The sequence below is a fragment of the Armigeres subalbatus genome, chromosome 3 (assembly GCF_024139115.2).
Source record: "Armigeres subalbatus isolate Guangzhou_Male chromosome 3, GZ_Asu_2, whole genome shotgun sequence".
NCBI classification, from domain to species: Eukaryota; Metazoa; Arthropoda; class Insecta; order Diptera; family Culicidae; genus Armigeres; species Armigeres subalbatus.
The window spans coordinates 103,179,093-103,206,100 of record NC_085141.1 but is presented as its reverse complement, the minus strand read 5'-3'; the positions used below and the strand labels follow the sequence as shown (position 1 = coordinate 103,206,100).

The window sequence follows — 27,008 nt, the reverse complement described above, 5'->3', positions numbered from 1 at the left end:
AACTGCATTAATTTTCTAGTTCAGGCATGCCTGAATTGTCAAAATCGGATGATAACTAAGGTAGTTACAACACATCTAATTTTACCCAAAATTTGCCTATCCTAATTATTTTGTCCATCCCCTGTACTCGCTGATTATAGCTGTTTACGTACCAAGCCCACCGGTTTTTTCCTTGCAAACCTTTTTGCGTGATAAACCTGGTGGGCTGTTGTTTTCTTTTCTATATGATATATCCACTGCAGATGTTTCGATTCCCATGCACCTACACGGTCGGATTGAATATGTCTCCACAAAGAATAGTGAATGCGAAGGGTCTTGTTCCTGTTCAGTGTTTTCCCGTGGGCTAACCGATTGCGATGGTCTACAATGCACATGAGGAAATTTTCCACTATGGCGAAAAAAGTTTTCCCCCAGGGTTTGATCGCGCGCCAAACAGACAAAATATTGAGGTGAATTCAACCCATAGACCTGAAGGTAAAAAACAATTATCGTATCTTATTTTTCTTACAATTTAAGATTCAACGGCGAACTCGTTGAAAGTAAGCACCACCGATCTTTCCTGAAACGGTTCAATTTCCCACAACGTGCAACACGGGAAAACTGGATCCGCGATGGGTCGTTCCATGATGCCGTTTCTGGTCTGCTAATAACGGCTCAGCTTTTCTCAATAATGCCGGTTTGCGGGATCGGTCAGAAGGACACAGGAAAACTGCACTTTTCTTGGATGAGCAAGCGAATCTTCTACTCCTACGGTGTTTGCATAGGAACCGCGTTCCTGGCAGCAACGAGCACGCTCCGGTTCGCTGAGAAGAATTTCAACTTTTCTCGATTGACAGGGGTGTTTTTCTATTTGTACAACCTCTACGGAATGTACTGTTTCATTCGGGTGGCTCAAAAGTGGCCGGCACTGATGCGAAAATGGCACAAAGTGGAGCAATTGCTGCCCCAGAGCAGTAATATCCTGGAGCGTGGGAAACTGGCAAACAAGATCAAAATGATTTCGATTCTTGTAATTACGCTTTCACTGATGGAGCACTTGTTGTCGATTGTTGCTGCCGTGTACTACACTCCGAATTGTCCGAACATGAAGAACCCAGTTAATTTGTATTTCAAGTCCAACTTCTTGTTCGTATTTTACTACTTTGAGTATTCAGAAATTCGAGGATTTGTAGTGAAATTTATCAACGTGATAAGTACTTTTGTTTGGAGCTATATCGACTTGTTCGTTATTATTGTAAGCATAGGACTATCTCACACATTCCGCCGAATCAATAATCATTTGATGATTCATAAGCGAGAGGTAATATGGTTGATTCGTTTTGAGATTAGTAACTTCATTAACGACTCTTTCAGAAAATGACAGAACAATTTTGGGGTGATCAACGGCAAAACTACCGCAATATTTGTGATCTAGTGCAATTTACTGATGATGCGATTTGTATCATTACCATGTTATCTATATCCAATAACTTATTCTTTATCTGTGCCTCTATCCTGAATAGTTTAAGGTACTTTGTGAAACGCGTTCCATGTTACTCAACCCCATTCATGCAACATTTATTTCAGCACCCATCCAACTCTAATTCATACCGTGTATTTTTGGTTCGGGCTAGCATTCCTGATCGGGCGTACTTTGGCCGTATCAATGTGCACGGCAGCGATCAACGACGAATCGCAGCGACCGTTTGAAGTTCTCCGAGCAATACCCCGCGATGGTTGGTGTGTGGAGGCAAAACGCTTCGCCGAAGAGGTCATCAACGATACGGTGGCTCTGACCGGGATGAAGTTCTTCAACATGACCCGCAAGCTGGTACTGAAGGTCACGGGATCGATCATTACCTACGAGCTAGTGCTGATTCAGTTCCATCAGGACGATTCGCCGGACCACGATTTGTGCAAGTTGAAGCGAACGTAGATTTAACAGTTTTTATGGAAAAATGAAGTTTGCTTACTACTTGTATGACGAGCAGGAAAATGCTGGCTTGGTTGGCAATTTGTAATGTCAAGATCAGAAAGAATATTTAAATAAAGATTTTTTTTCAAGTCCGTTACTTACTACTGTAACTGTGAGTGCAATAATCAGGAAAGATGCGAAGACTTGATTCCTTGGGAGACTTGTTTCCTCCTGTTTTATAGCGAACCAAAGTAGGGGAAACTGTGGCCAGATGGCCATCTTAAGCAGTAACCCTTGTAAAATTTCGAAATCCTTCGAATTCTGCTGATTTGTTCATGAAACACCTTTATGATGACCTGTCTTTGACGTAAGTATCAATTAACACCGATTAATAACGTTTCAGTATCCTATAAACTGTTTTAAAAAAAGTGTTTTTATGATGCCTATATTTATTATATGGGGCGATATGGCTACCCCCTCGGGGCAAGACGAGCGAGGACCAAACAATATATCGAAAATATTCTAAATTTATTTAGAACGGGTGACACATTTCTTGCACTTCTAGGGATTATGTTCAAATGATGTTTTGTTTGAAGATGTCGTATTCCATGTTGATTAGTTGCAACAATGGTCATGACCACTGGCTGTACGACAATATCTGAATTTGTCTACAGACAGAAACTGTTTTGAAGATTTTTTAAATGTATTTAAGCGTTAGGAGATTCTTAATCTTGTTCATAATTGGCAATACCGCCCCAAGTTGACATATATTCAAAGATTTATATCCTATCAATCATAATTACTGTGAATCTCCTCAAATTATTAATGTAGATAGGCTATAGTTATATAAAACCCTTGGTAAGTATCAATTTGTGCTAAAAATTAATAATTTTGACTTCATACCTTAAATTATTAAACTACAAAATTATAAGAAAATTCGAATTCTAACTAAACCATCTTAAATCAATATTTCAAGAACAAGTGAGGTTGTCAAAGTGCGTTTCTCAGTTGTATAGCCCTTTTACATTATTGTTATTAAACGTTGACTATCTTGCCCCATAAGGCGATCTTGCCCCAATTTCCCCTATGTTGGTTCTAGCGTAATTTTTAGTACAGATCCTTTAAAATAAAATCTTCGAATTCGTAATTCTGAAACTCAATATGATTCACATCGTTCATTTTGCTTATTATGAAGCGGTACTGGTTGATTCAAGGATTTTTTTCACATTTTCCTGAGTTTAGGAGCGATTTGGAAAATATGTTTCTATAGGGCAGCGGTTCTCAAAGTTTTTCTTTAGTGGTACCCGTGTGAACTTTTTAATTTTTGGAGGTACCTCCCATATTTTTTCGTAAATAAAAATAAGCGTAACTCTTAAGATATATGCAAAACGGACCTGACAACTAACGGGATATATGGTTCTCCAAAGAGTTGTCTGAAATGTTTGTTATTCCGTGAAACTTTTTAATTCAAATTACGTTTATAGATCAAGCTTCCAACAATACAATACAATACCAACAATACTGAGGACTTTTGGAGCTTTTCGAGCCTCTTAAAAGGCGGCTTCTGAGCATGTTGAAAGGACGCTTCTCAGCCCCTTGAAAAGAGGTTTTCAAACCACTCGAAAGAATAATTCTGAAACTCTTGAAAGAAGGCTTCTGAGAGGCTTGAAAGAAACTCCTGGAAAGAGGTTTCCGAGCCTTTTAAAGGAGGTTCCGAGCTTCTTGGAACAAGGCATCTAAGCTTCTTGAAATGAACTCTCCGAGCAGCTTGAAAGCACACTTTCGAGCCTCCTGAACGAAGAATTTCGAGCCTCTTAAAAGGTGGCGTAAAGGGGGTCCCGTAGCGTAGTTGGCTAAACGTTCGCCTTACAAGCGGATGGTAATGGATTCGATTCCCAGCCCCTTCACCAAACCCTCGTCAGTCGCCGGATACGCAGCCTATACGGTGGCGTTTGGGGTACGCGCCTTAGCGTCACGGCTGCCTGATGACGACTGACAACTTGTTTTCTCGGAGGCATTCCTCCAACGTTACCCGTGTAAATGGCAACCGAACAAAGCAACGATCATCGGATGGACGACATGGACAAACGGACACAATGGACTCACGATGAGATGGACTGGCAACAACGGCAACAATAATGAATAATGGAAATCTAAAAATAGATTTTGTGTGGATTCTGTACAGCAGAATACCACAGTAGATCTCGGCACAGTAGCGGTTAAGAAACACAGAATGCCTACCAAATAAAGAATGGAATAAAAAAAGGTGGTGTCTGAGCATCATTAAAGGAGGCTTCCGAGTCTCTTGTAGGGAGCCTCTTAAAGAGAGCCTCTCGAAAGTAGGCTTCCGAGCTTTTTGAAAGAAGGCTCACGAGTCTCTTGAAGATAGGTTTACGAGCCTCTTGGAAGGAGGCTTCCGAGCCTCTTGAAAGAAGATTTCTCAGCCTCTTGAAAGGAGGCTTGGAAGCCTCCTGAAAGAAGAATTCATAGCCTCTTGAAAGGAAGCTACTTGAAACAAGGCTTCCATACCTCTTCAAGCTTTTTGAAAGGAGACTTCCGAGCCTCTTAAAAAGAGGCTTCCGTGCTTTTTGAAACAAGGCTTCCGAACCTCTTCAAAGAAGGTTTCCGAGCCTTTTGAGGGGATACTCCCAAGCTTCTTAAAGAGAGCCTCTTGAAAGGAGGCATCCGAGCCTCTTGAAAGGAGACTTCCAAGCCCCTTGAAAGAAAAATTCTACGGCTGATGAAGCGAGACTTCCGAGCCACTTGAAAGTAGGCTTGCGAGCCTTTTGAAAGTAAGTTTACGAGCCTCTTGAAATGAGGTTTGGAACCTCTTGAAAGGCGGCTTCCAAGCCTCTTAAAAGAAGAATTCTAAGCCTCGTAATGAGGCTTCTGAGAATTGTTAAAGGAGGCACTCAAGTCTATTTCGAACCTCTTGAAATAAGGCTTCCGAGCCTCTTGAAAGAAAACTTCCAAGCCTCTTGAATGTAGGCATCCGAGCCTCTTTCAAGGAGGCTTCCGAGCCTCTTCAAGAGAGGCTCCCGAGCCTTTTAAAAAGAGGCTTCCGAGCCTCTTGCAAGAAGGCTTCCGAACCCCTTGAAGAGAGGCTTCTGAGCCTTTTGAAAAGAGGCTTTTATTTATTTATTTATTTATTTATTGGTATTTATTCCATCTGGCTTGAAGCCTTAATGTTTTTTTTTTATGAGGGAAAAAGCCGGTTTGAGTTGACATTGTTGGCCATCTTTCTTGAACGAATTTAACATGCAGTGCACAAATATACAAACAACACATTCTAAATAAAACATAGCATTCTGAAACAATTATCTCTCTACTAACAACAAAAACTTATTACTGACGATGATTGCTACGAAGTTGGACTAATAACTCTCTTCTAATTCTATTCCGGAACATGGTGGACGAGATGCCGTTGAAATCGAACAGTGCGTAGAACTCGTTGAAGCGTGCTGAGATAAACCGTATGGGGTCGTGCATGCCATAATTGCATGATCGACCTTCTAGCTGGAGTATGTTCCTGGACCGGAGTGTCCGCTCCGGGGCATAGAAGTTCAGTTGATTCAGGATTTCAGGGCAGTCGGTCTCGTCGGTTAAAATTTTTGCAACGAACACCGCCTGAGTGATAGATCGCCTTTGTTCGAGGGTCTCTAGACCGACCAACTGGCAGCGTTCTTCATAAGGAGGGAGGTTTGTTGGATCATTCCATGGAAGATTACGTTAGGCGTACCGAACAAATCTTCTTTGAACGGCTTCTAATCTTCTAATCCAGGAAGAATGGTGTGGACACCAGATTACCGAGCCGAATTCTAATATTGACCGAAAAAGTGAGCAATATAGAGCCTTAAGGCAAAGAGGATCATGAAACTCGTCAGTTTTAAAAATAAAACCAAGTTGTCTGTTGGCTCTTGCGACGATATCTACATAATGCTGCTTGAAGGACAAACTGGAATCCAGAATTATACCCAGGTCACGTACACTGCTGGTACGCTGCAGATTTGTATCATGCATCACGTATTGGTAGAGTATTGGGGTCTTTTTGTGGTGGAAGGTAATAACATTACACTTGTGTACACTCAGTGTTAGGAAATTTGTAGAACACCATTCCTCGAACTTTTTTACCAGATTCTGGAGTAGTAGACAATCTTGGATACAGCGTATAATCATGAAGATTTTGACGTCGTCAGCATAAAAATAACGGAATCCTGGTGGAATAGTGAATCCGATATCATTCATGAATATGGAAAATAGTAAGGGTCCTATGTTACTGCCTTGGGGTACACCTGATGGGTTCGTGAATTCAAACGACTTACTGTGCCGATTTTAACGCAGAGCGCGCGGTTGGTGAGGTAGGATTTGAACCAACGAATTAGTAATTCAGACACTCCGAGCTTATTCAGCTTAGCCAGCAGAATTTGTTGATCGATACGATCAAATGCAGCCTTGAGATCCGTGTATATCACATCGACCTGTGCTCCGGAGTCCATACTTCGAAGACAAGTAGACGTGAATGGAATGAGGTTTGTGGATGTCGATCTCCTTGGATAAAAGCCGTGTTGGTCAGATGATATGTAGTGTTTGCTGGCTGCGAATAATGAGTCGTTGACAATGACTTCAAGTACTTTGAAACAAGCACAAAGTGAAGTTATTCCACGATAATTTTCAATATTGCGTTTATCCCCTTTTTTTATGAATCGGAAACATGTACGATGATTTCCACCCCTTTGGGAATACACCCTGTTCCAGGGACAGGTTGAATATTTTTGTCAAAGGATGGATCAGTTGTGATGAACATCTTCCGAGCCTTTTGAATAGCGGCATTCGAGGCTCTTGAAAGGAGGATCAAAAGCCTTTTGAAAGAACCAGGCTACTAAGACTCGTGAAAGAAGGCTCCCAAGCCTCTTGAAAAAAAAAAAGGTTCCAAGTCTTTTAAAAGAAGTCTTCCAAACATTTGCCAACGAAGCTACTAAGCTTTCCAGAAAAAAAGCCTTAATGTCTCTCAAATGGGGGCTTCCGTCTTTAGATTCTTGATTTTAATTCAGAAATATTTTACTCAACATTTTGTCTCGATCAGGTAGATTGCATTGAAGATTTATCTAAATTCGTTTATTCGACGTTTTGTGCCTTTGATCTTTTGTCCCACAGCTCTTTATACACCACTACAAAAAATCCACACATATTTATTGGCAAAAATCCATAGATTTAACTTATGATGTATATCAGCGCACACATAACCATTCTCCACGCGAACTGCTAATAAAATATATATCCAAATAAACTTTATGTGTGGTCTCAAATTAGAAATTATGTAATTTATGTGTGGTTTGATATCGATTATATTAGGGTGGAGCTATTGCAAAAAATTATAACGGCGACACATATATCTTATATCGATATTTTTGGCAGTGACTGTGTCGGCTGGAAAAATCAGGATTCAAAAGTCTTTGATTTTCTGAAACCATGCATATTATGTACACTACAAAGTTTTAGAATCAAAAATTATCAGAACTTTATTAAAAGTTTTTATTGAAATTTTTACACATCCGCCATTGCGCATTTTACTCAGAGGTAACCCCTTGGGCCAGCGAAGGTACCCCCAGGGGTACATGTACCCCAGGTTGAGAACCGCTGCTATAGGGGGTAAATTGGTCATGTCATGCCGTCGTGAGTGCGACTTTTTCTTCTTATTGGCATTACATCCCCACACTGGGACAGAGCCGCCTCGCAGCTTAGTGTTCATTAAGCACTTCCACAGTTATTAACTGCGAGGTTTCTAAGCCAAGTCACCATTTTTGCATTCGTATATCATGAGGCTAACACGATGATACTTTTATGCCCAGGGATTTCGAGACAATTTCCAATCCGAAAATTGCCTAGACCGGCACCGGGAGTCGAACCCAGCCACCCTCAGCATGGTCTTGCTTTGTAGCCGCGCGTCTTACCGCACGGCTAAGTAGAGCCCCACTTGCCGTAGTGCGAATATTAAATCCGACCACTACCTCGTTGAAGTATGCCTGCGCTAAAAACTCTCGACGGTGTACAACACGCGTCGAAGTCGTCCACCGCGGCTTAACATTGGGCTACGCGCAGCAGCTGGAAGTGGCACTCCCAACGGAAGATATTCGAGATATTCGAAGAGAGATATTCGATCCGCCATTGGTAGCAGCGCAAGAGAGATTGCGAGATTGCTGCAACACCGCACGAAGGCGAATGAGGTACGATATAAACGGACGCGGAACAAACAACAGACAAAACTCGATTTGTCGGAGGAAAAAGCGCCAGCAGGAAAATCGAGACTTTTAAGAGATGGAGCAACTGTACCGCGTACCGCGAAAGTTCTATGAGCAGTTGAACCGTTCACGTAAGGGACACGTACCACAACCCGATATGTGTAAGGCAGGGTGGCTCAAATTAGTATGGGAAAAACTTTTTTCAATTTTTTTGATGGGCCGCCCTCTTATTCGGTTCTATTTGATGCCCTGATGCTATGGAAAATTTTTTAGCCAAATCGGTCAACTTTTAGGCGGTGCTAATCTCGTTAGAAGTTTATATGCGAAAATGTATGCAGAAACATCCAAAAACAGTGAATTGCAGTTGGACGGCACAACTTACGATGAAGAACTATGATACTCATTCAGATCTTGAAGAGTTTAATACAGAATGTTATGCAGAAAACCGCGAGAAGATTAGAGTTACCCGGCAAAGTTATTAGCATTTCTCTGAAGTGGGGTTTGAGCAAATTTCGTTTCTTTTACCTTTGAAAAGAAATAAATTCACCCATACAGCACTCCAGTAAAATGCCAATATCTTTGCCTAATAAATTCTAATCATCAACACGTCGAAGCCGAAGTACATGATAGGAAGGGGTTCAAGAGAAGACAATGTGAGCCACCCACCTGACGAAATTAAGGTGGTAGAAGAATTTGTGTTCTTGAGCTCACTGGGGACTGCCGAAAATGATATCAGCAGAGAAATTCGGAGACGCATAGTGGCTGGAAATCGTACGTACTTTGGACTCCGCTAGACGCTCTGATCGAATAGAGTTCGCCGCCGTACCAAACTGACAATCTACAACACGCTCATTAGACCGGTAGTCCTCTACGGACACGAGACCTGGACGATGCTCGTGGAGGACCAACGCGCACTTGGAGTTTTCGAAAGGAAAGTGCTGCGTACCATCTATGGTGGGGTGCAGATGGCGGACGGTACGTGGAGGAGGCGAATGAACCACGAGTTGCATGAGCTGCTGGGAGAACCATCCATCATTAACACCGCGAAAATCGGACGACTGCGGTGGGCCGGGCACGTAGCCAGAATGTCCGACAGTAACCCGGTGAAAATGGTTCTCGACAACGATCCGACGGGCACAAGAAGGCGAGGTGCGCAGCGGGCAAGGTGGATCGATCAGGTGGAAGATGACTTGCGGACCCTCCGTAGACTGCGTGGTTGGCGACGTGTAGCCATGGACCGAGCCGAATGGAGAAGACTCTTATAGGCCACTTCGGCCTTAGTCTGAATAAATAATAATAAATAAGTGCCAAAAAAGTGAGCTAAACTTTTTAAAACTCTTTTTCACAATAAATAGTATTTTGGTCATAACTTCTAAGCCCATAGTCCGATCCGGCCATTTTTCAACAGAACGCAATGGGACAGGATTCTGCGTTGAATGCAATTTTTTGCTAGCAGTTTGAAGTTGAGGACCAGTGACTGAAAAAAAAGTGATAATTCTTTACGCGATTTTTTCGTATAGATTTGTATTTTGGCCATAGCTTTCGATCCCTTAGACCGAACTGACCAATTTTCAATAGGAAACAAAGGGGCAGAATTCTGCGTCGATTCGATTGATATATAGCACTATGTGTCTCCGGGCCTCCTATAAAAAGTTCTGGAGCCCGTGAGTAAATCACATTTCGTAACTTCAACAGACGGAATGTGCTTCATGTATCAAACGCTGTTCTGCTATTGCTGCTTCCCTTGCCAGCCGTTCGCAATATAAATTGCTTCACATTGTGGCGAGTAGCCGCTTTGAATGCAGAGCTGTCGTATTGGATGACACTCTCAACGTTGAGTTGTTGACAATATCAACTATGGGCGCGTATTTCTGGAGAGCAACAAAATTCAACCCTATAACGAATAGTGCTCATCGTGCTCTTTAACAGAAAAATGGAGAACATGAAGGTTGTAATTTGGCGCATACGTCACTTTTTCAGATTACGGCAGCATAGTAATAGACGTTCGAAAGTTTTTTTCTTAGTCAATGAATACCAAATAGAGGGATTCTTGGAAATCGTTGACCTGCTCCAGAATGATACGGAGCGTTATAATATGGTCCACACATGATCTTGCGAGGCGGAATACTGCCTGCTGCCTTCGAAGGGTCGTGTCTATATTTTCCTGTATCCGCTTTAGGATAATTTTGCACAAACTTTAACGATGTACAGTAGCATGCTCCGCAATTGTTATACACAGTCGGGACCTCCACTAAGACGCCCTGCCTCGTATCTGCCGGAAAAGTTGAGGTTTCCCCTATATTGAAAAATAGTTGAAGCAACATTTGCGCAGATAGCATGGGGTCAGCTTTGAACATCTCTGCTGAAATGCGATCGACTCCAAGAGCCTTATTGGATTTTATGTTTCGGATAGCTGCTTCAATCTCCTCCCCATGTCGAGATGTTGATGGTTGGTCAAGCGTCGAAACACTAAGAACTCGAGCCAACGTTGCTCTACTCGTCGTGAGATATCGTAGAGGACGCGAACATCGCCTCGCCAGTTGTTTCAGCTTTCTACCCTTTGACAGCCAGGAAGTCCACCCATGCTCGCTTGTCTCATCTGCAGCAGAACCCCCTCAGTCTAGCCAATGTCAGAAGGTCAACAGTGCCCAGACTAGCAGCTGAGTACGCAACCCTTAGGTGGTGGTTGATTGTCATCGGCAGACCCGTTGAAGCGTGAGTATCGCGTGTAGAAAACAACGTCTTGCTCAAGGAACAATTTGGATTCCGTAGTGGTCGTTTTTTCGTCCCGCAACTTGCTCGAGCCATTAGCATTCTTAGCACAGCAAAAAAAAATATTAATATGCTGGGACGTAGCTACCGTAAACGTATCCGAAAATTCTATGTAATAATAGATTTCATGTATTTTCACATCTAACCAATGTCTTATTACATTGCTCGTTGTAATATCTGATCAACCCAAACATTTTATTCGTTGCGTGAAATTGACAGAAGATTACCCGTATAACTGCGCATTCAACTACATTCAAAATGATGCACATCATGCAGGCTGCAAATCAAACTTAATACTACCTCTAAAAGCAGCTCATTGCGTAAAATTTTATGTATTTTTACAGCGCGACGATGCGAAATCGCATCTGAAATAACATCCTCAACTGACAGCTCGGCAGATAATTTTCTTTTGCTGCAGCAAGAAGATGGCCGCCTATGGCCGCAGGCAAAGTCGCAGATATACACGCTATGAATCAAGTTCTATTTGAAAAGAAATGTGTACCTTCAGAGAAAAGTATAAAATGTGTTCCTCCGCGAAAAAGAAAGTGGTTAGTGATCAATAAAATGATTGTATTCCAACACAATTAATTCGGGTAGGTAACTGTGGCTGGTCGCCAGCGAAAAAAAAACAGATTGTGCTTTGCCGTCACCGTCATCAAAACATGACGGTAATGGAACGGATTTTCGATTTCAAAGGTAAGTTCTGAACGGCGACAGTTTTAAACCACCTGCCAAATTGCTCAATGGTTGGTTTTATTACAGTGAAAAATGTCTTTGATATTGATCTGGCGTCTTGCGAAACAAAAGTTTCTGGGTGACCAATTCTGGAGCTGATCCGTCAAACAATTACCGTGGAGAGCGCTACTTGACCGGAAGGTATACTAAGTATAATGTTTTGGATAAATTGTTATCAGATTGAGCACAAAATAGAAAATTGTATTCATGATAAAGGCCAGGGTTGTTTCATCCGTCGTAAAAATTATTGTGTGAGGAGGGCTGTTAAGGGAAACAAACATACCAAAAAGTGTAAAAAATTAAAATGTGATTTTTTGATTTTTAAAGATTTAAGTTTAAAGTATTCTTTTTCTTCTTCAATAGCTCTACATTCCAACAGGAACATGGCCTGCTTTTCAACTTATTTAAATTTAATTTTAATTTTTATTAAGTTTAATTTTAATTTTAATTTTAATTTTGATTTTAATTTTAATTTTAATTTTATTTTGAATTTTAATTTTAATTTTAATTTAATTTTAATTTTAATTTTATTTTTAATTTAAATTTTATTTTATTTTAATTTAATTTTAATTTTAATTTTAACTTTAATTTTAATTTTAATTTTAATTTTAATTTTAATTTTAATTTTAATTTTAATTTTAATTTTAATTTTAATTTTAATTTTAATTTTAATTTTAATTTTAATTTTAATTTTAATTTTAATTTTAATTTTAATTTTAATTTTAATTTTAATTTCAATTTTAATTTTAATTTTAATTTTAATTTTAATTTTAATTTTAATTTTAATTTTAACTTCAATTTTAATTTTAATTTTAATTTTAATTTTAATTTCAATTTTAATTTTATTTTTAATTTTAATTTTAATTTTAATTTTAATTTTAATTTAAATTTAAATTTAAATTTAAATTTAAATTTAAATTTAAATTTAAATTTAAATTTAAATTTAAATTTAAATTTAAATTTAAATTTAAATTTAAATTTAAATTTAAATTTAAATTTTAATTTTAATTTTAATTTTAATTTTAATTTTAATTTTAATTTTAATTTTAATTTTAATTTTAATTTTAATTTTAATTTTAATTTTAATTTTAATTTTAATTTTAATTTTAATTTTAATTTTAATTTTAATTTTAATTTTAATTTTAATTTTAATTTTAATTTTATTTTAATTTTAATTTTAATTTTATTTTAATTTTAATTTTAATTTTAATTTTAATTTTGATATTAATTTTAATTTTAATTTTAATTTTAATTTTAATTTTAATTTCTTTCTTTCTTTCTTTCTTTTGAAAATTTCAACAGAATTTCCTCCGGATATTCCTCCTGGAATCTTTTCGAAAGCTCCTACAGAAATTCCTCCAAGAATTCCTCTAGAAGGTCATCCAAAAATTCATCCTGTAGTTCGTCCAGGTTTTCTTCAGTTTCTCCATGATTTCTTCCGGAAAATCCTTCAGAAATTTTTCGAAAGTTTCTTTGGAAATCACTCCAGAAATTCTTTCGGGAATTCATGAAAATCCTGCGCAAATTCCTCCACAAGTTTCTTCGTAAGTGTCTCCAGCAATTCCTGTGGAAGATGCTCCAGAAATTCCTTTGATAGTTACTTCAGGAATATCTTCGGAAGTGCCCTAGGAGTCCCTCTTGAAGCTCCTAGTTACAGGAATTCCTCCAAAATTTCATCCAGGAATTTTGCCTCCTTCGGAAGTTGAAGGGAAGTCTTTTTACTTCAACCAAGTTTTCCAAATTCCATACAAAAGAGCGATGAGAGCGATCAATTTTGTATCTAGTTTGACAATTGATTCCTCCAATAGTTGCTCCGAATTATCCTCCAGGAGTTGCTCCGAATTTTAATTTTAATTTTAATCCTCCAGGAATTCGTGTGGATATTCTATCAGAAATTTATCCGGAGATTCCTCCAGGTATACCTCCGGAAGTTTCTCCAGAAATTCATTCAGATATTTCTCCAGAAATTCCTCTGGATAATACCAACGGATATTCTTCAGCAATCTCTCTTGATATTCTTCCAGGAGTTCTTCTGAATATTCCACCAGGAATTCCTCCAAATTATAAGGTTCCCCCAAACACACGCGATGCGACAGTCGCGACGCGATTCTATCGCTTGGCGACAGCGATTCTGTCGCCATTGGTATGGAAGCGTAAATAGAACATTGCTGGCAGCGACCGAACGATAGAATCGCGGCGACTAGTTGTCGCCGTCGCAGCGATGAAATCGCTTAGGTCTGGGGGAGCCTTTACATCGTTTATTCCTTCAGGGCACCGTATGGATATTCGTATAGAGACTCCTCCCAATATTCCTCCAGGAATTCCACCGAAAGCTCCTTTAGCAATTCTTCTGAAGATTCATACGGATATTCTTCCAGGAAATTCTCCGGATATTCCTTCAGGAATTCATCCGGATATTTCTCTAGGAATTTCTCCAGAAATTTCATCGGATATTCCTCGAACAATTCGTTTGGGTATTCTTCCAAGAATTAATTCAGATGTTCCTCCAGGAGTTCCTCCAAATATTCCTCCTGGAATTCCTCCTTATATACCCTCAAGAATTCCTTTGAATATTTCCCCAGATATTTATGCGGATATACTTCCAGGAATTCCTCCAGATTTTTTTTGTGGATTTCCACCAGGAATTCCTCCGGATATTTTTCCACAAATTTCCCCGAATATTTCTTCAGGAATTCCTCTAACAATCCTCTTAGAATTCTAGAGAGAAAATTCCTGGAGGAATATCCGGCTGACTTTCTGGAGGAATATCCTGAAGAAATCCTGGAGGAATATTCGGAAAAATCTCAGGAGAAAAATCCAAAGGAATTCCAGAAAGAATATTAGGTGAAACTCCTGTAGGAATATCCGAATGAGTTCTTGGACGAATTCCAGAAAAACGATCCAGGGGAATGTTTGGGAGAATAAACGGAGGATATCTGAAACAATTCTAGGAAGAATTTTCGAAGGAATTTTCGGAGGAACTTCCGGAGGAATTCCCCGAGGAACTTCCGGAGGAATTCCCGAAGGAACTTCCGGAGGTATTCCTCTAGGAACTTGCGGAGGAATTCCCGGAGGAGCTTCCGGAGGAAGCCCCGGAGGAACTTCCGGAGGAAGCCCCGGAGGAACTTTCAGAGGAATTCCCGGAGGAACTTCCGGAAAAATTCCCGGAGGAACTTCCGGAAAAATTTCCGGAGGAACTTCCGGAGGAGTTCCCGGAGGAACTTCCGGAGGAACTTGCGGAGGAATTCCTCGAGGAACTTCCGGAGGAATTCCCGAAGGAACTTCCGGAGGTATTCCTCCTCTATTTTTGGTTGAGCAAAATCGTTAACATGATTAAATTCGTACCAAGTTTGTTATGTCAAGTTTCAACTACTTCGTTAGTAGCTGGGAGAGATGATCGCGGGAGTAAACAATTAATTTACAGTGCAAAACGTAAACAAACTCGCTGGTTCTGCCATACTAAAATTCAAGATGACTAAATCATCAAATTGACAGATTGAAACAACCTTGATCCCTTGAAAAAACATTGATCGGGACATGAGAAAATCATGAATAGACATAATCGGGGAGTGACAAAATTGGGTCAATATTGTATAAGTATTTGTGGATACAATAAAATGCGTCTTGAATAAATAAAATTTGATATGTTGCATCTGAAAATGTATTTTAAAGCATGAAAGAAGAAAATCCGAATGCCCCCAACCCCGCTGCTGAAAGCGGGATTCATCCTGTCCGGTTTTTACGTCGTTTTTTAGTTACATCGAAAATTTTACGTCAAAATTGAATTACATTAAAAAAATCAAATACGTCAACGACGAGGCCTGGGTATTTGGACAGGTTACCTCAGCAGTAAGAGGATTTTTATCAACGCCGCGAGAATTTCTTCATCTTTTTCAATAGTTCTCAGCATTCCTTATGATATTTGTCCAGATTCCTAACCATCAGCTTTGGAGCACATGAAGATATTAAATTTATGGAACCATGGCGTTTACGAAAGCTTGTCTTGATCGTCATCCACTTCAAAGCACATTATCAATATGCTTTCAAATACTTAATTTTATATCATTTTAATGATATTTCACTTTGTTCGTGTTTGGCCAAACCCATAATTTCCGCCCAAACTGTCATCATTGATTATGTACGAACGACAAAAACCGTCATCACTCGAGCAGTTCAGATTTCTCGAAATATGGCCCGTCACCGTCTATTTACGTCCTGCGATGTGATCGTTGGCGTGTGGCAGCAAATCAAAAGCGAGAACCCACTTCAAGCAAAAACTTTTTCTCAACGGTTAGCAGCGCATCATCGTCATTCTTCGCCCTTTTGCTGACACTGATGGGACTATCAACGGAATTATTGTATCTCATTATGGGGTAAGGAGGGATTTTATGCTACTTGTGTTTATTTCCTCGGAAGGAGAGCGGGCACAGCGGGGGGTATGGTAGATCGTCCTCCCGTCCGTCACTGTGTCAGTCGGTATAGAGAGAAAAATAACAGAATGAAGGATTCATCCTTCATTTTGGTTTTTCCACCCACAGTGGTGGCGGCCACTGATTGCATCAGTGTTTGTTACACAATAGGACAAGTAACCGTCAAAGACACAATTAGTCAATCAAAATGAATGAACAAAAAATTGTCTGCGGTCGCAATTAACAATTTTGCTTTTGCTTGTACTTTTCATTTTGGTATTCTGAAAGACATGATGCCCCACCTAGATTGTATTTATGTGTTGCTTATGCATATATTGATACTGTGGATTCCTAAAAAAATATTATTGTTGAAGAGCCTTAGGAGAATTCCAAAAATTTAAGAGATTTCGAATATAACCATTTTTGACTTTTGAAAATCAACTTATCAACCCGGGTAAGGCAGAGTCTGATCAGCTAGTAATAAATAAAATAAGCGTGTAAAAAAACTACCAAAGTAAACAATGAACTTAATTTAGGAAAGATTTGTGTGGAAACTCCCGATGAAATTGGTAAGGGAGCTGCTTGAAAAAAATGATTTCATAAAATACTTGAAAATACTTCGAACCAAAAACCCGGATCCTAGATGAATACAAACCAAATATAAGAACCATGCCCGGATCATTCTTTGTCAGAGATAAATATTGGTAGAGCTCGGAAAATTTAATCAACGACTACTTAAGGGATGCAAAGGGTAAACTTGTCAATCGCTTTAAAACATATCCAACTATGATCAGACAGTAATACAGTTACCTCCATCCGGGGGTAACAATGGGAGTGGGTCATCGCTCTCACCGGCAGCCTGTAGGTCGTAGAGTAAAATCGCTCAAAAAGGTCTCTTATATTTTAATCTTCTTGCCCTAAGACACATTCAATCCATTCTATGTACAAGCATTCTAAGTAGTTGAAACAGTGGCCCATTCTCACCCCCATTTGACCCATTGTCACCCCCGACGACGGTAGTCCTAAAAATCGTTCGCGTGATTTTTTTTCAAAGCGAAGTATTCCAAGGAACATCATACACACAAGTGTCCAAATTATTTATGAATTTGCTTAAATTAATTTCGAAGAAATTAATGTCAATTACACAGTTAATGTTTATCCAAAATAACCAATATTTTTGTATAGATCTAGATTTTTCGTTTTGCTAGGTGGATTACTCCCCTGGTAATCTATTTGAACGGTCACAGTGCGTCAGCGAGAATCCAGCGTGTAATGGAAAACAAAATTGTAATGCAAATCATCTCTGCCAAGTCATTGTCCTTGCACTCTCGGAGGTGTTTTTCGGTGGCCGATTGTCACTTGGAGAAAGTAAATAGAACTTTAATGAGCTTATTACGGACTTTGGGATGTTTCAAAACTTGAACAGGAAACAGTCGCTGGTCTGAGTTCCACGCCTAAAGCTCGTCAAAATGCCCAGTAATTTTCGGAAAAACGACACAGGAGGAGTGATTTTCGTTCGCCCTAAGGTGGATGATTTGCCTCCGTATGAAAGTGAGATATCGCGCAAACTTGTGCTAACCCAATAACAAGCTTTAAAAATTGTTTTCAAATAGGAGAATTTCACCGTCACCGGCATGTCAATCTGGACCACGAGGGTAGCTATCAGGCAGTGTTTCGGCCGGTGATAATACTGGGTCAAGTGTTCGCCATATTTCCGGTGCTGGGATACGGAGCTGCCCTGGCCGAACGCATTCGGTTCGAATGGTGCTCCATGCGGATGTTTTACACGTTGACATTTCAATTGGGTGGTGCGATCATGTCCGGTTTTTCGTTGGCCACGTTCTGGACGACTGGAGTGGAATTTTCGAAGATTTGTGAGTTGTAAATTTATTTTTCAAGTGTTATTTTCTAGTTGAAAAAATGGAGATTGCATATTTTCATTGAAGAAATTAAACATCTTCTCCAACAAAAATGCTGACCTTAATGGCAGAGATAAATGGAATAATTAGTGAGCGAATTATCTTTGTATTAACTGACGATATATAAGAGATGTTTATGGCACCTGCTAAAACCCCAAATGACCGCAACTGCAGATAAGGAAAACCGATACATTTTATCATAGTTTGTCGGTTTGGGCTGCTTCTCAGATTATGTATATTTTGCACTAGTTTCAAGAAGGCTCGCGGAGACTCATAGTGTTATATACCAATCGAATCAGCTCAACGAATTAATCCTTCCCATTGCTTCCTATTAAAAATTGGCCAGATCGGCGAACTTATTGGCACTCATTGATAACTCTCAATAAGTTGCATCATATGAGGAATTTTCTATCATAAATTGGCCTGATTAGACCATGGGCTCAGAAGTATGTAATGGCCAAAATACTAATTTAAACAAAAAAAAAATCATGAGAAAAAAATTAAAACATACTTTCAGTCCCGCAATCCAAATCCAATCCAAATCCAATCCAAATCCAATCCAAATCCAATCCAAATCCAATCCAAATCCAATCCAAATCCAATCCAAATCCAATTCAAATCCAATCCAAATGCAATCCAAATCCAAATCCAATCCAAATCCAATCCAAATCCAATCCAAAATCAATCCAAATCCAATCCAAACTCAATCCAAATCCAATCCAAATCCAATCCAAATTTAATCCAAATCCAATCCAAATCCAAGCCAAATCCAATCAATCCAATCCAAATCCAATCCAAACCAATCCAAGTCAATCCAAACCAATCTAAATCAATTCAAACCAATCCAAATCAATCCAAACCAATCCGAATCCAATCCAAACCAATCAAATCCAATCCAAACCAATCCAAGTCCAATCCAAACCAATCTAAACCAATTCAAACCAATCCAAATCCAATACAAATCCAATCCAAATCCAATCCAAACCAATCCAAACCTAATCCAAACCAAATCCAATCCAATCCAAACCAATCCAAATCCAATCCAAACCAATCCAAATCAATCCAATCCAAACCAATCCAAATCCAATCCAAACCAATCCAAACCAATCCAAACCAATCCAAATCTAATCCAACTCAATCCAAATCAATCCAAACCAATCCAAATCTAATCCAAATCAATCCAAACCAATCCAAATCAATCCAAACCAATCCAAACCAATCCAAACCAATCTAATCCAATCCAAACCAATCCAAACCAATCCAAATCCAATCCAAATCAAATCCAAACCAATCCAAACCAATCCAAACCAATACAAATCCAATCCAAACCAATCAAACCCAATCAAAACCAATCAAAATCCAATCAAAACCAATCCAAACCAATCCAAACCAATCCAAACCAATCAATATCCAATCCAAACCAATCCAAACCAATCCAAACCAATCCAAACCAATCCAAAACCAATCCAAATCCAATCCAAACCAATCCAAACCAATCCAAATCCAATCAAATCCAATCCAATCCAAACCAATCCAAACCAACCAATCCAAACCAACCAAACCAATCCAAACCAAACCAAACCAATCCAAACCAACCAAACCAATCCAAACCAATCCAAATCCAATCCAAACCAATCAAACCCAATCCAAACCAATCCAAACCAATCCAAATCCAATCCAAATCCAATCAAACCAATCCAAACCAATCCAAACCAATCCAAACCAATCCAAACCAATCCAAACCAATCCAAATCCAATCCAAATCCAATCCAAACCAATCCAAACCAATCCAAACCAATCCAAACCAACCAAACCAATCAAACCAATCCAAATCCAATCCAAACCAATCCAAACCAATCCAAACCAATCCCAAACCAATCCAAATCCAATCCAAATCAATCCAAACCAACCAAACCAATCCAAACCAACCAAACCAATCCAAAACCAACCAACCAATCCAAACCAATCCAAACCAAACCAATCCAAACCAATCCAAACCAATCCAAACCAATCCAAACCAATCCAAACCAATCCAAACCAATCCAAATCCAATCCAAACCAATCCAAACCAATCCAAACCAATCCAAACCAATCCAAACCAATCCAACCAATCCAAACCAATCCAAACCAATCCAAACCAACCAAACCAATCCAAACCAATCCAAACCAATCCAAACCAATCCAAACCAATCAACCAAATCCAAATCCAACCAATCCAAACCAATCAAATCCAACCAAACCAATCCAAACCAATCCAAACCAATCCAAACCAATCCAAATCCAAATCCCAAACCAATCCAAACCAATCCAAACCAATCCAAACCAACCAAATCCAATCCAAATCCAATCAAATCCAATCCAAACCAATCCAAACCAATCCAAACCAATCCAAACCAATCCCAAACCAATCCAAATCCAATCCAAACCAATCCAAATCAATCAAATCCAATCAAACCAATCCAAACCAATCCAAACCAATCCAAACCAATCCAAACCAATCAAATCCAATCCAAACCAATCCAAACCAACCAAACCAATCCAAACCAATCCAAACCAAACCAATCCAAACCAATCCAAACCAATCCAAACCAATCCAAACCAATCCAAACCAATCCAAACCAATCCAAATCCAATCCAAACCAATCCAAACCAATCAAACAAATCCAATCCAATCCAAATCCAATCCAAATCCAATCCAAATCCAATCCAAATCCAATCCAAATCCAATCCAAATCCAATCCAAATCCAATCCAATCCAATCCAATCCAAATCCAATCCAAATCCAATCCAAATCCAATCCAAATCCAATCCAATCCAAATCCAATCCCAATCCAATCCAAATCCAATCCAAATCCAATTCAAATCCAATCCCAATCCAATCCAAATCCAATCCAAATCCAATTCAAATCCAATGCTAATCCAATCCGAATTTTATTCAAAATCAATCAAAATCAAATCCAAATCTATTCTAAAACCAATTCAAATCCAATTTAAACCCAAGTCAAAAATATCCACATCTAATTAAAATCCAAATCCATATCTTATTCAAATACAAACCAATTTTTTTCCGATCTTAATCTGAAGTCAGTACAAAACCAAATTATATCAAAATCCATGTCAACCACAAACTAATCGTAATCCAAATGCATATCCGATCAAAATGGCCATAATCCAAATTCAATTCAATCCTGCTCCAATCAGCTTTTAAATTTCGATCTAATTCAGATCGAGATTAAATTGGATCAAAATTTATTCCGAAGCCCAAATCGTGATAAAGATCAATTCAAACCCAAATCGAATAAAATTTCAATGATTTTCTTAGAGCTGGGTCATTCCATACCAAGTGACCGAACCACTTGTAATCGACTTTCACCGATTTTAATCAAATTTCGTGGATTTGTTTATCTATCGATTATATGTAAAAATTCAAATTTATTTGATGATTGGACAACCCCTCGGCAAATGGGAGCACCCCCCGTTTTTGACGATTTGTAAAAACCATATTTTTGAACAACTCATATCTCGGACAGTTGTTAAGCTACAAATAACTTCTTTTTATGCATTTTGAAGAGAATTCTTCAAACTTTTTGATAAAAATATCGATTTTGAGTAGTGTTGCCAACTCTATTGTTTTTGCGTTTTAAGTATAAAATCGTATTTTTCTGCCAATGAGTATATTTTTATTTAAAAAATAACACCAGCATCGTGTTCTCCAGAAAATGTTGTTTAAGAAACACTCGAAACCCCTAGGTACTATGAGCCGTTCTCGAGTTATGGAGTTCTGAATATTATATGATTCATATGGAACTTATCAATCACATAAGATTTTGTTATGCATACTGAACCTTTACCTTTTATGGAATTGCCAAGAATTCGAAGATATTGTTTTCTTCAAATAAATTGTAAAACATGTAACTTGAGCCTATGAATAGAAAATAATGTACTTGGCAACGTAGTCACTTTGGAAGGAATAGCTTTTCTGTATTGTTGCAGAGCGTACTATTAAACTATTACTCACATAGATACTATATTATTTCACCTGCTATGGGAAGATTTTTTTTAAATTTTATAGAACATTTATTAATTTCGAAAGCTCTCGGCTCTTATGCCGTTGAGCATTACGGAGCCGAAATCTTTATACTATTTTATTCTTACAAAATAATGTTAGATTAAGTGAAACGAAAGACTCGTGTTTCAATCTGGATTAGGGAATACAGTATCACAGTAGCGAATAATACTAAATTTATGACGATGATGAAAACATTGATGAAGTTCTTGTTTCCTTACTGTTACGGGACATAGAAATAAAACAAGAATTTCATCACCGTTAAACAAACATTTTCTTAAAAACAACAAAGGAAAAACATACGAGAGGCAATTACGACAAAAGAAACGATATGGTTATCTAAAAAACCCTGATTAATTTACCTAGCGGTAATGGTGCCTTTCTCGTGCATTATAGAAATAGTATTTTGACCATAACTTTCGAGCCCATAATCCCAACCAGTAAAATTTTAATAGGAAACAATGGGCCAGGATTTCCTGTAAAATGCAACATGGTGCGAACAAATCGGTTAAGGGCAAACCCCTAAATAGTGGATGAGACTTTTTTACTCACACACACAGACATCACCTCAATTCGTTGAGCTGAGTCGATTGGTATACAACACTATGGGTCTCCCGCCTTCTATAAAAAGATTGTTTTTGGAGCGAACATAAAGCAGTTCGGTACACTTAGTGTACGAGAAAGGTAAAAATAAATTAGCTCATAAGGAAGTAGACTTTTACTATGTTATTGTGGAAAAATAATGTATGAAAAGGCAAATCATTATGTAAATGGTATTTGTACGTACAGAAGGAGAGGGTTAGTGATTTGTGGGAGGTAAGAGGGTTGAAAATGGCGAAAAACGTTGGATGCAATTTTTAAACGTATTTTGTAGCCATATAAAAGGGAGAAGACTTTAATGTCAATACTAGTCCACTAGAGCAGAATTATCCACGAAAAGTTTTTAGCTTACTACTACTTTATCAAACCCACACTTCACAGCACGTAAATGTGATTTGACGATAGCCATGAGCTCTCTCTAACTCACCATGTAATCAAAAATTGTCAACTGTGTGTGTATATTATCAAAGTATGAAAATAGTAGACCAATAACAAACATCATAAAAAAGGTCTTCTTTGAGATAATGATTTTATTTGCTGTATTTTTAAAATAAATGAATAATATTTTCTGTTTAACGGCCAATATACTTTCGCTATATTTTTTGCATTTTATACTCCTAGAGAATTCAGATTTTCGTAAACCATGGGACATATTGTTTTAATTTTTAATAGTTGACCCTAAGGAGGCCGAAAATCTTTGCCGAAGAAGAAGCCTTGCTGGAACGACAACTAGAATTGTTGATTCTACCAGAACTGCCAAACTACGTGTACCAATAATTCAACTGAGTGTTCTTTCAAATTTTTTAATCTTTTAGTGCTGAGGAACAAATTGTAGTTATTCAGATCAATTTTTAATGGAAAATTCCTGAAAGAGAAATGGTTTTTCCGTCTAACAAGGACAGTGGGATCAAAGCCCAAAGAAGCGGCGGTTACCCTCCAATACCTTTTCCGAACTAAATCTATCACATGTTGTACATATGCATAATAGAGTTTCAGACATAGTAAGGACAGTTAACCAGATAGTGCTGGCAGAAACATTGATTTCTTGCATATGATTTCAATAATCAATCTTCAAAGTGTTCTAATATTTCCAGCAATGCTTATTCTTCAGCAAATTCTTTCAGCATCTCTCAGTATTGAGTCAGATGATTGAATTAACGATAAAATAAAGCCGCTAGGAGCAAAAATGCAAAAAATATATTTTTCCATACTAATCTCCATATAAATTTCAAACGCGATGCTGTAAGTGGGGAAGCAACCAATCGAGCTGTGAATGTGTGTTATGTATGTGTCAATGCGTATATGTGTGTATGTTCGGAAATCAATAAAAAAATCTACAATGTTCACAGTGAAAAAAGGACTTTTCATTTTTAAAATCCTGTATCTCAAAATCGGAACATAGTACCTCGGGGTTTTAAGCGTTTCCAATGTAAAAATGGTCAAAGAACACGTTGGTGAGGTTATTTCCTGAATAAAAATATACTCATTGGGTAAAAAATGCATTTTTCACACGAAAACTTAAAAATTGCTCATTTGGCAACACTGCACATCAACAAATTATTTTTTTATAAATTCCTTGGAAAATCTTCTTTCGAATGGTTACCTTACATTCATTATAGTGCTCACAGTTCCAGAGATATGTACAAAACAATATGATAAGTTTCGAACATTTGTCCGAAAAGGGGGATGGTCTAATTAATCGTGGGGAGGTCCAATCACCACGAAATTTTGGTTTTTGGGGTATAGCCCATACATAAACAATTGGTCAAAATTTCATTCAATTCTAAGAAAGTCGATTGCACGTTTGCATTTTTTCTCGGTCACTTCATATGGAATGACCCTCTATATTAGCTCCGAAGTTAACAAAAATTGCCTGGGCGTCAAAAAAGTTGCCAATACTCACAGAAAATAAAAAAATTACTAAAAGCTTGGAGAAGTTCAAAGAAATGTGCACGTTTTTTACCTATGTGATTTATTTATTCGTTTATAAATTCAGCATCAGGATCATAGAATAACGCTTGCCAAATAACCCTTCCATAATACTCCAGTTTTGTAAATTTCTTATTTCTTACTGATTTTATTTCTCACAGTGTCCTGGATGTTCTTCACCATCAATCTGACGATTACGATCGGCTTTACCGTATTGGCCCGCAGATGGACTGCGATGATGACGGAATGGGAAAGCACCGAGCACAGTCTACCATTTCGACCGCAACTGACGGCCAGTAACCGGAAGGTTCGTCGGAAGGTGATAACCATTATGACCACTTTGATGTTGAGTGCCTTATTCGAGCACGCTTTGGCGAAACCCTCCGGACTTTATCGGGCCTACCAGTGCGGCATCCAAGATTTGCTGGAGGCTCATCTGATGCAGGCGTTTCCGGAAATGTTTTCGTTCATTGCGTACGACATTTACGTGGGATTTGTGGCCCAAGTTGTGACTTCGGTTTTGACCTTCTATTGGAACTATGTGGACCTGTTTTTGATTGTGCTGAGCATCGGATTGCGCCAAAATCTACGCCACGTAAACGAGATCATACTGAACTCGAAGGCCCAATACCATTCGGAAATATTTTGGCACGACTACCGTAAGCACCATCAGAGGGCGTGCAATTTGGTGCACGTTATCGGTCGGAATGTATCTTTTCTGGTGGTAACATCCTTTGCGAACAATATGTTTTTCATCTGTATTCAATTGATTGGAGTTTTGAAGTAAGTTAAGTGTTTAATTGAAGCATGAATAGCTACAACATGAAAAATTTGCAGACCATATCCCGGTATCATAGTGGCTATCTATGTGTGGTATTCTCTGGGTCATCTAATGACGCGTATGGTGATGGTGGCAGTCTATGCGGCAGCTATTCATGATGAGTCAAGACGAATTTTGCCAACATTCAGAACGCTTCCTACGCAATTTTACACCAAAGAGGTAATATTTTTATGACGCCATAGCAAAGTGGCAGCTTATTCTCATTTTATTGTTGTGTTAGGTTTTTATTGATATTTTTTTTTTGTTATCAACTTTTGAAAAATTCAGCTGTAGTTCAGTATTTTTCGACTATAGCGTTAATCGCGTTTTTAAACAAACGCAACACATAGGATAGAAATCCATAAATAATGGGTCTTGACTGATACTTTTCACCTTAACGAACGTGCTACTGTAGACGATATATTATCCAACATATTTAACGCAAATCTTTCCAGAGATGGCTGCTGAAAAAGATTATGACATTGTTCTTCACTTCTCATCTTCGCAGGTTCAACGGTTCCATCAGCAAATGGAGAATGAAACAGTGGCATTAACAGGATTTAGATTTTTCCATCTAACACGAAAATTAATATTGAAGGTGATATGATCTTACGAATTCCTTTGGGATTTTCCAACACAATTTCAAATTGATTTTCTTTTTTTTGCAGATATCGGGCACAATAGTAACATATGAGTTAGTGCTACTACAAGTGAATGACGCAGAGGAGAAAAATGGAGATCAGAATCCCTGTACCTAAATACTTGATAAAAGTAAGCTTATTAACCATCAAAAACTTTATAAAAATACAATAAATTAAATTTGATAGAGATATTATGCAAAATATGTGAAACATTCATAGAAGTGCATGATATTTTTATCTGCATTTAATTCAATTCAAATATATGTAGAGGTCGAGTCAATTACGTGTACGGAACACTGAAAGCTGTACTGTCATGTCGAAATGCGCATCTGTAAAGTGGCAAAATGGTGGAATTAAATGGAATAGTACTAATTCTTAAGACAAGTGTGTGGAGTAAGAACAGAATTCTTAGCCACTTGTATTTGTTTAATGCAAAGAGTTGAAAAAATTAGCAAGTTTAAGTATTTGAAATATTCTCTCATCTGATTAAGAGCAATGAAGTGGAAGAATAATAAATCATGGCAAGCCAATCCGATGTTGGAATATTGCTGACAATGTTATTTAATTCTAAGTAGAAATATTCTTGATATAAATGTTGTTTATGTCCCATCACCAAACTCCACCGAAAATTGTGAATTTTATTTTGATGACCTTTTTATGACCCAACTGAAGTTTCCCGACCGAGCAAACACCTATGTTATAACAATTAAAACGTCCATGGGTTTAGATCAAATTGCGCATAAAATAGACTGTTTTAAGGAAGGGTTAATTTCTTACATTTTTTCAAAAGATCAACATTTGAAGTTTGGTATGATGATCCTCATGGGGGTCTCCAGTAGCCTTGCGAACAAAGGCGTAGGATTGCCAATCCGGATATGGTGAGTTCAATTCTCGGTCCGGTCTAGAATTTTTTCGGGTTGGAAACTTTCTCGACACTCTGGGCATAGTGTATCCATTGTACTTACCAACACAAGATACATACTC

General features: G+C 38.3%; 1 protein-coding gene across 1 annotated transcript; it reads left to right on the top strand.

The window, feature by feature from the left end:
- Positions 1–354: 354 nt before the first annotated feature.
- On the top strand, positions 355–26,619 carry LOC134221847 (uncharacterized). Its single transcript, XM_062701022.1, has 10 exons — positions 355–449; positions 517–1,300; positions 1,354–1,508; positions 1,567–1,911; positions 2,871–2,875; positions 17,663–17,923; positions 24,725–25,346; positions 25,401–25,563; positions 25,892–25,981; positions 26,052–26,619. Exons 1-10 carry the CDS (start codon positions 367–369, stop codon positions 26,139–26,141), a joined length of 2,598 nt encoding a protein of 865 aa, XP_062557006.1. The 5' UTR covers positions 355–366; the 3' UTR covers positions 26,142–26,619.
- Positions 26,620–27,008: the final 389 nt, after the last annotated feature.

What these genes read in the sequence shown, in the direction of transcription:
- LOC134221847 (XM_062701022.1), top strand. Translation starts at nt 367, where the DNA reads ATGCACATGAGGAAATTTTCCACTATGGCGAAAAAAGTTTTCCCCCAG. An exon ending in TCTATCCTGAATAGTTTAAG is followed by an intron (nt 1,509 to 1,566) that starts GTACTTTGTGAA and finishes CATTTATTTCAG; the next exon opens with CACCCATCCAACTCTAATTC. An exon ending in CAATTGATTGGAGTTTTGAA is followed by an intron (nt 25,347 to 25,400) that starts GTAAGTTAAGTG and finishes AAAAATTTGCAG; the next exon opens with ACCATATCCCGGTATCATAG.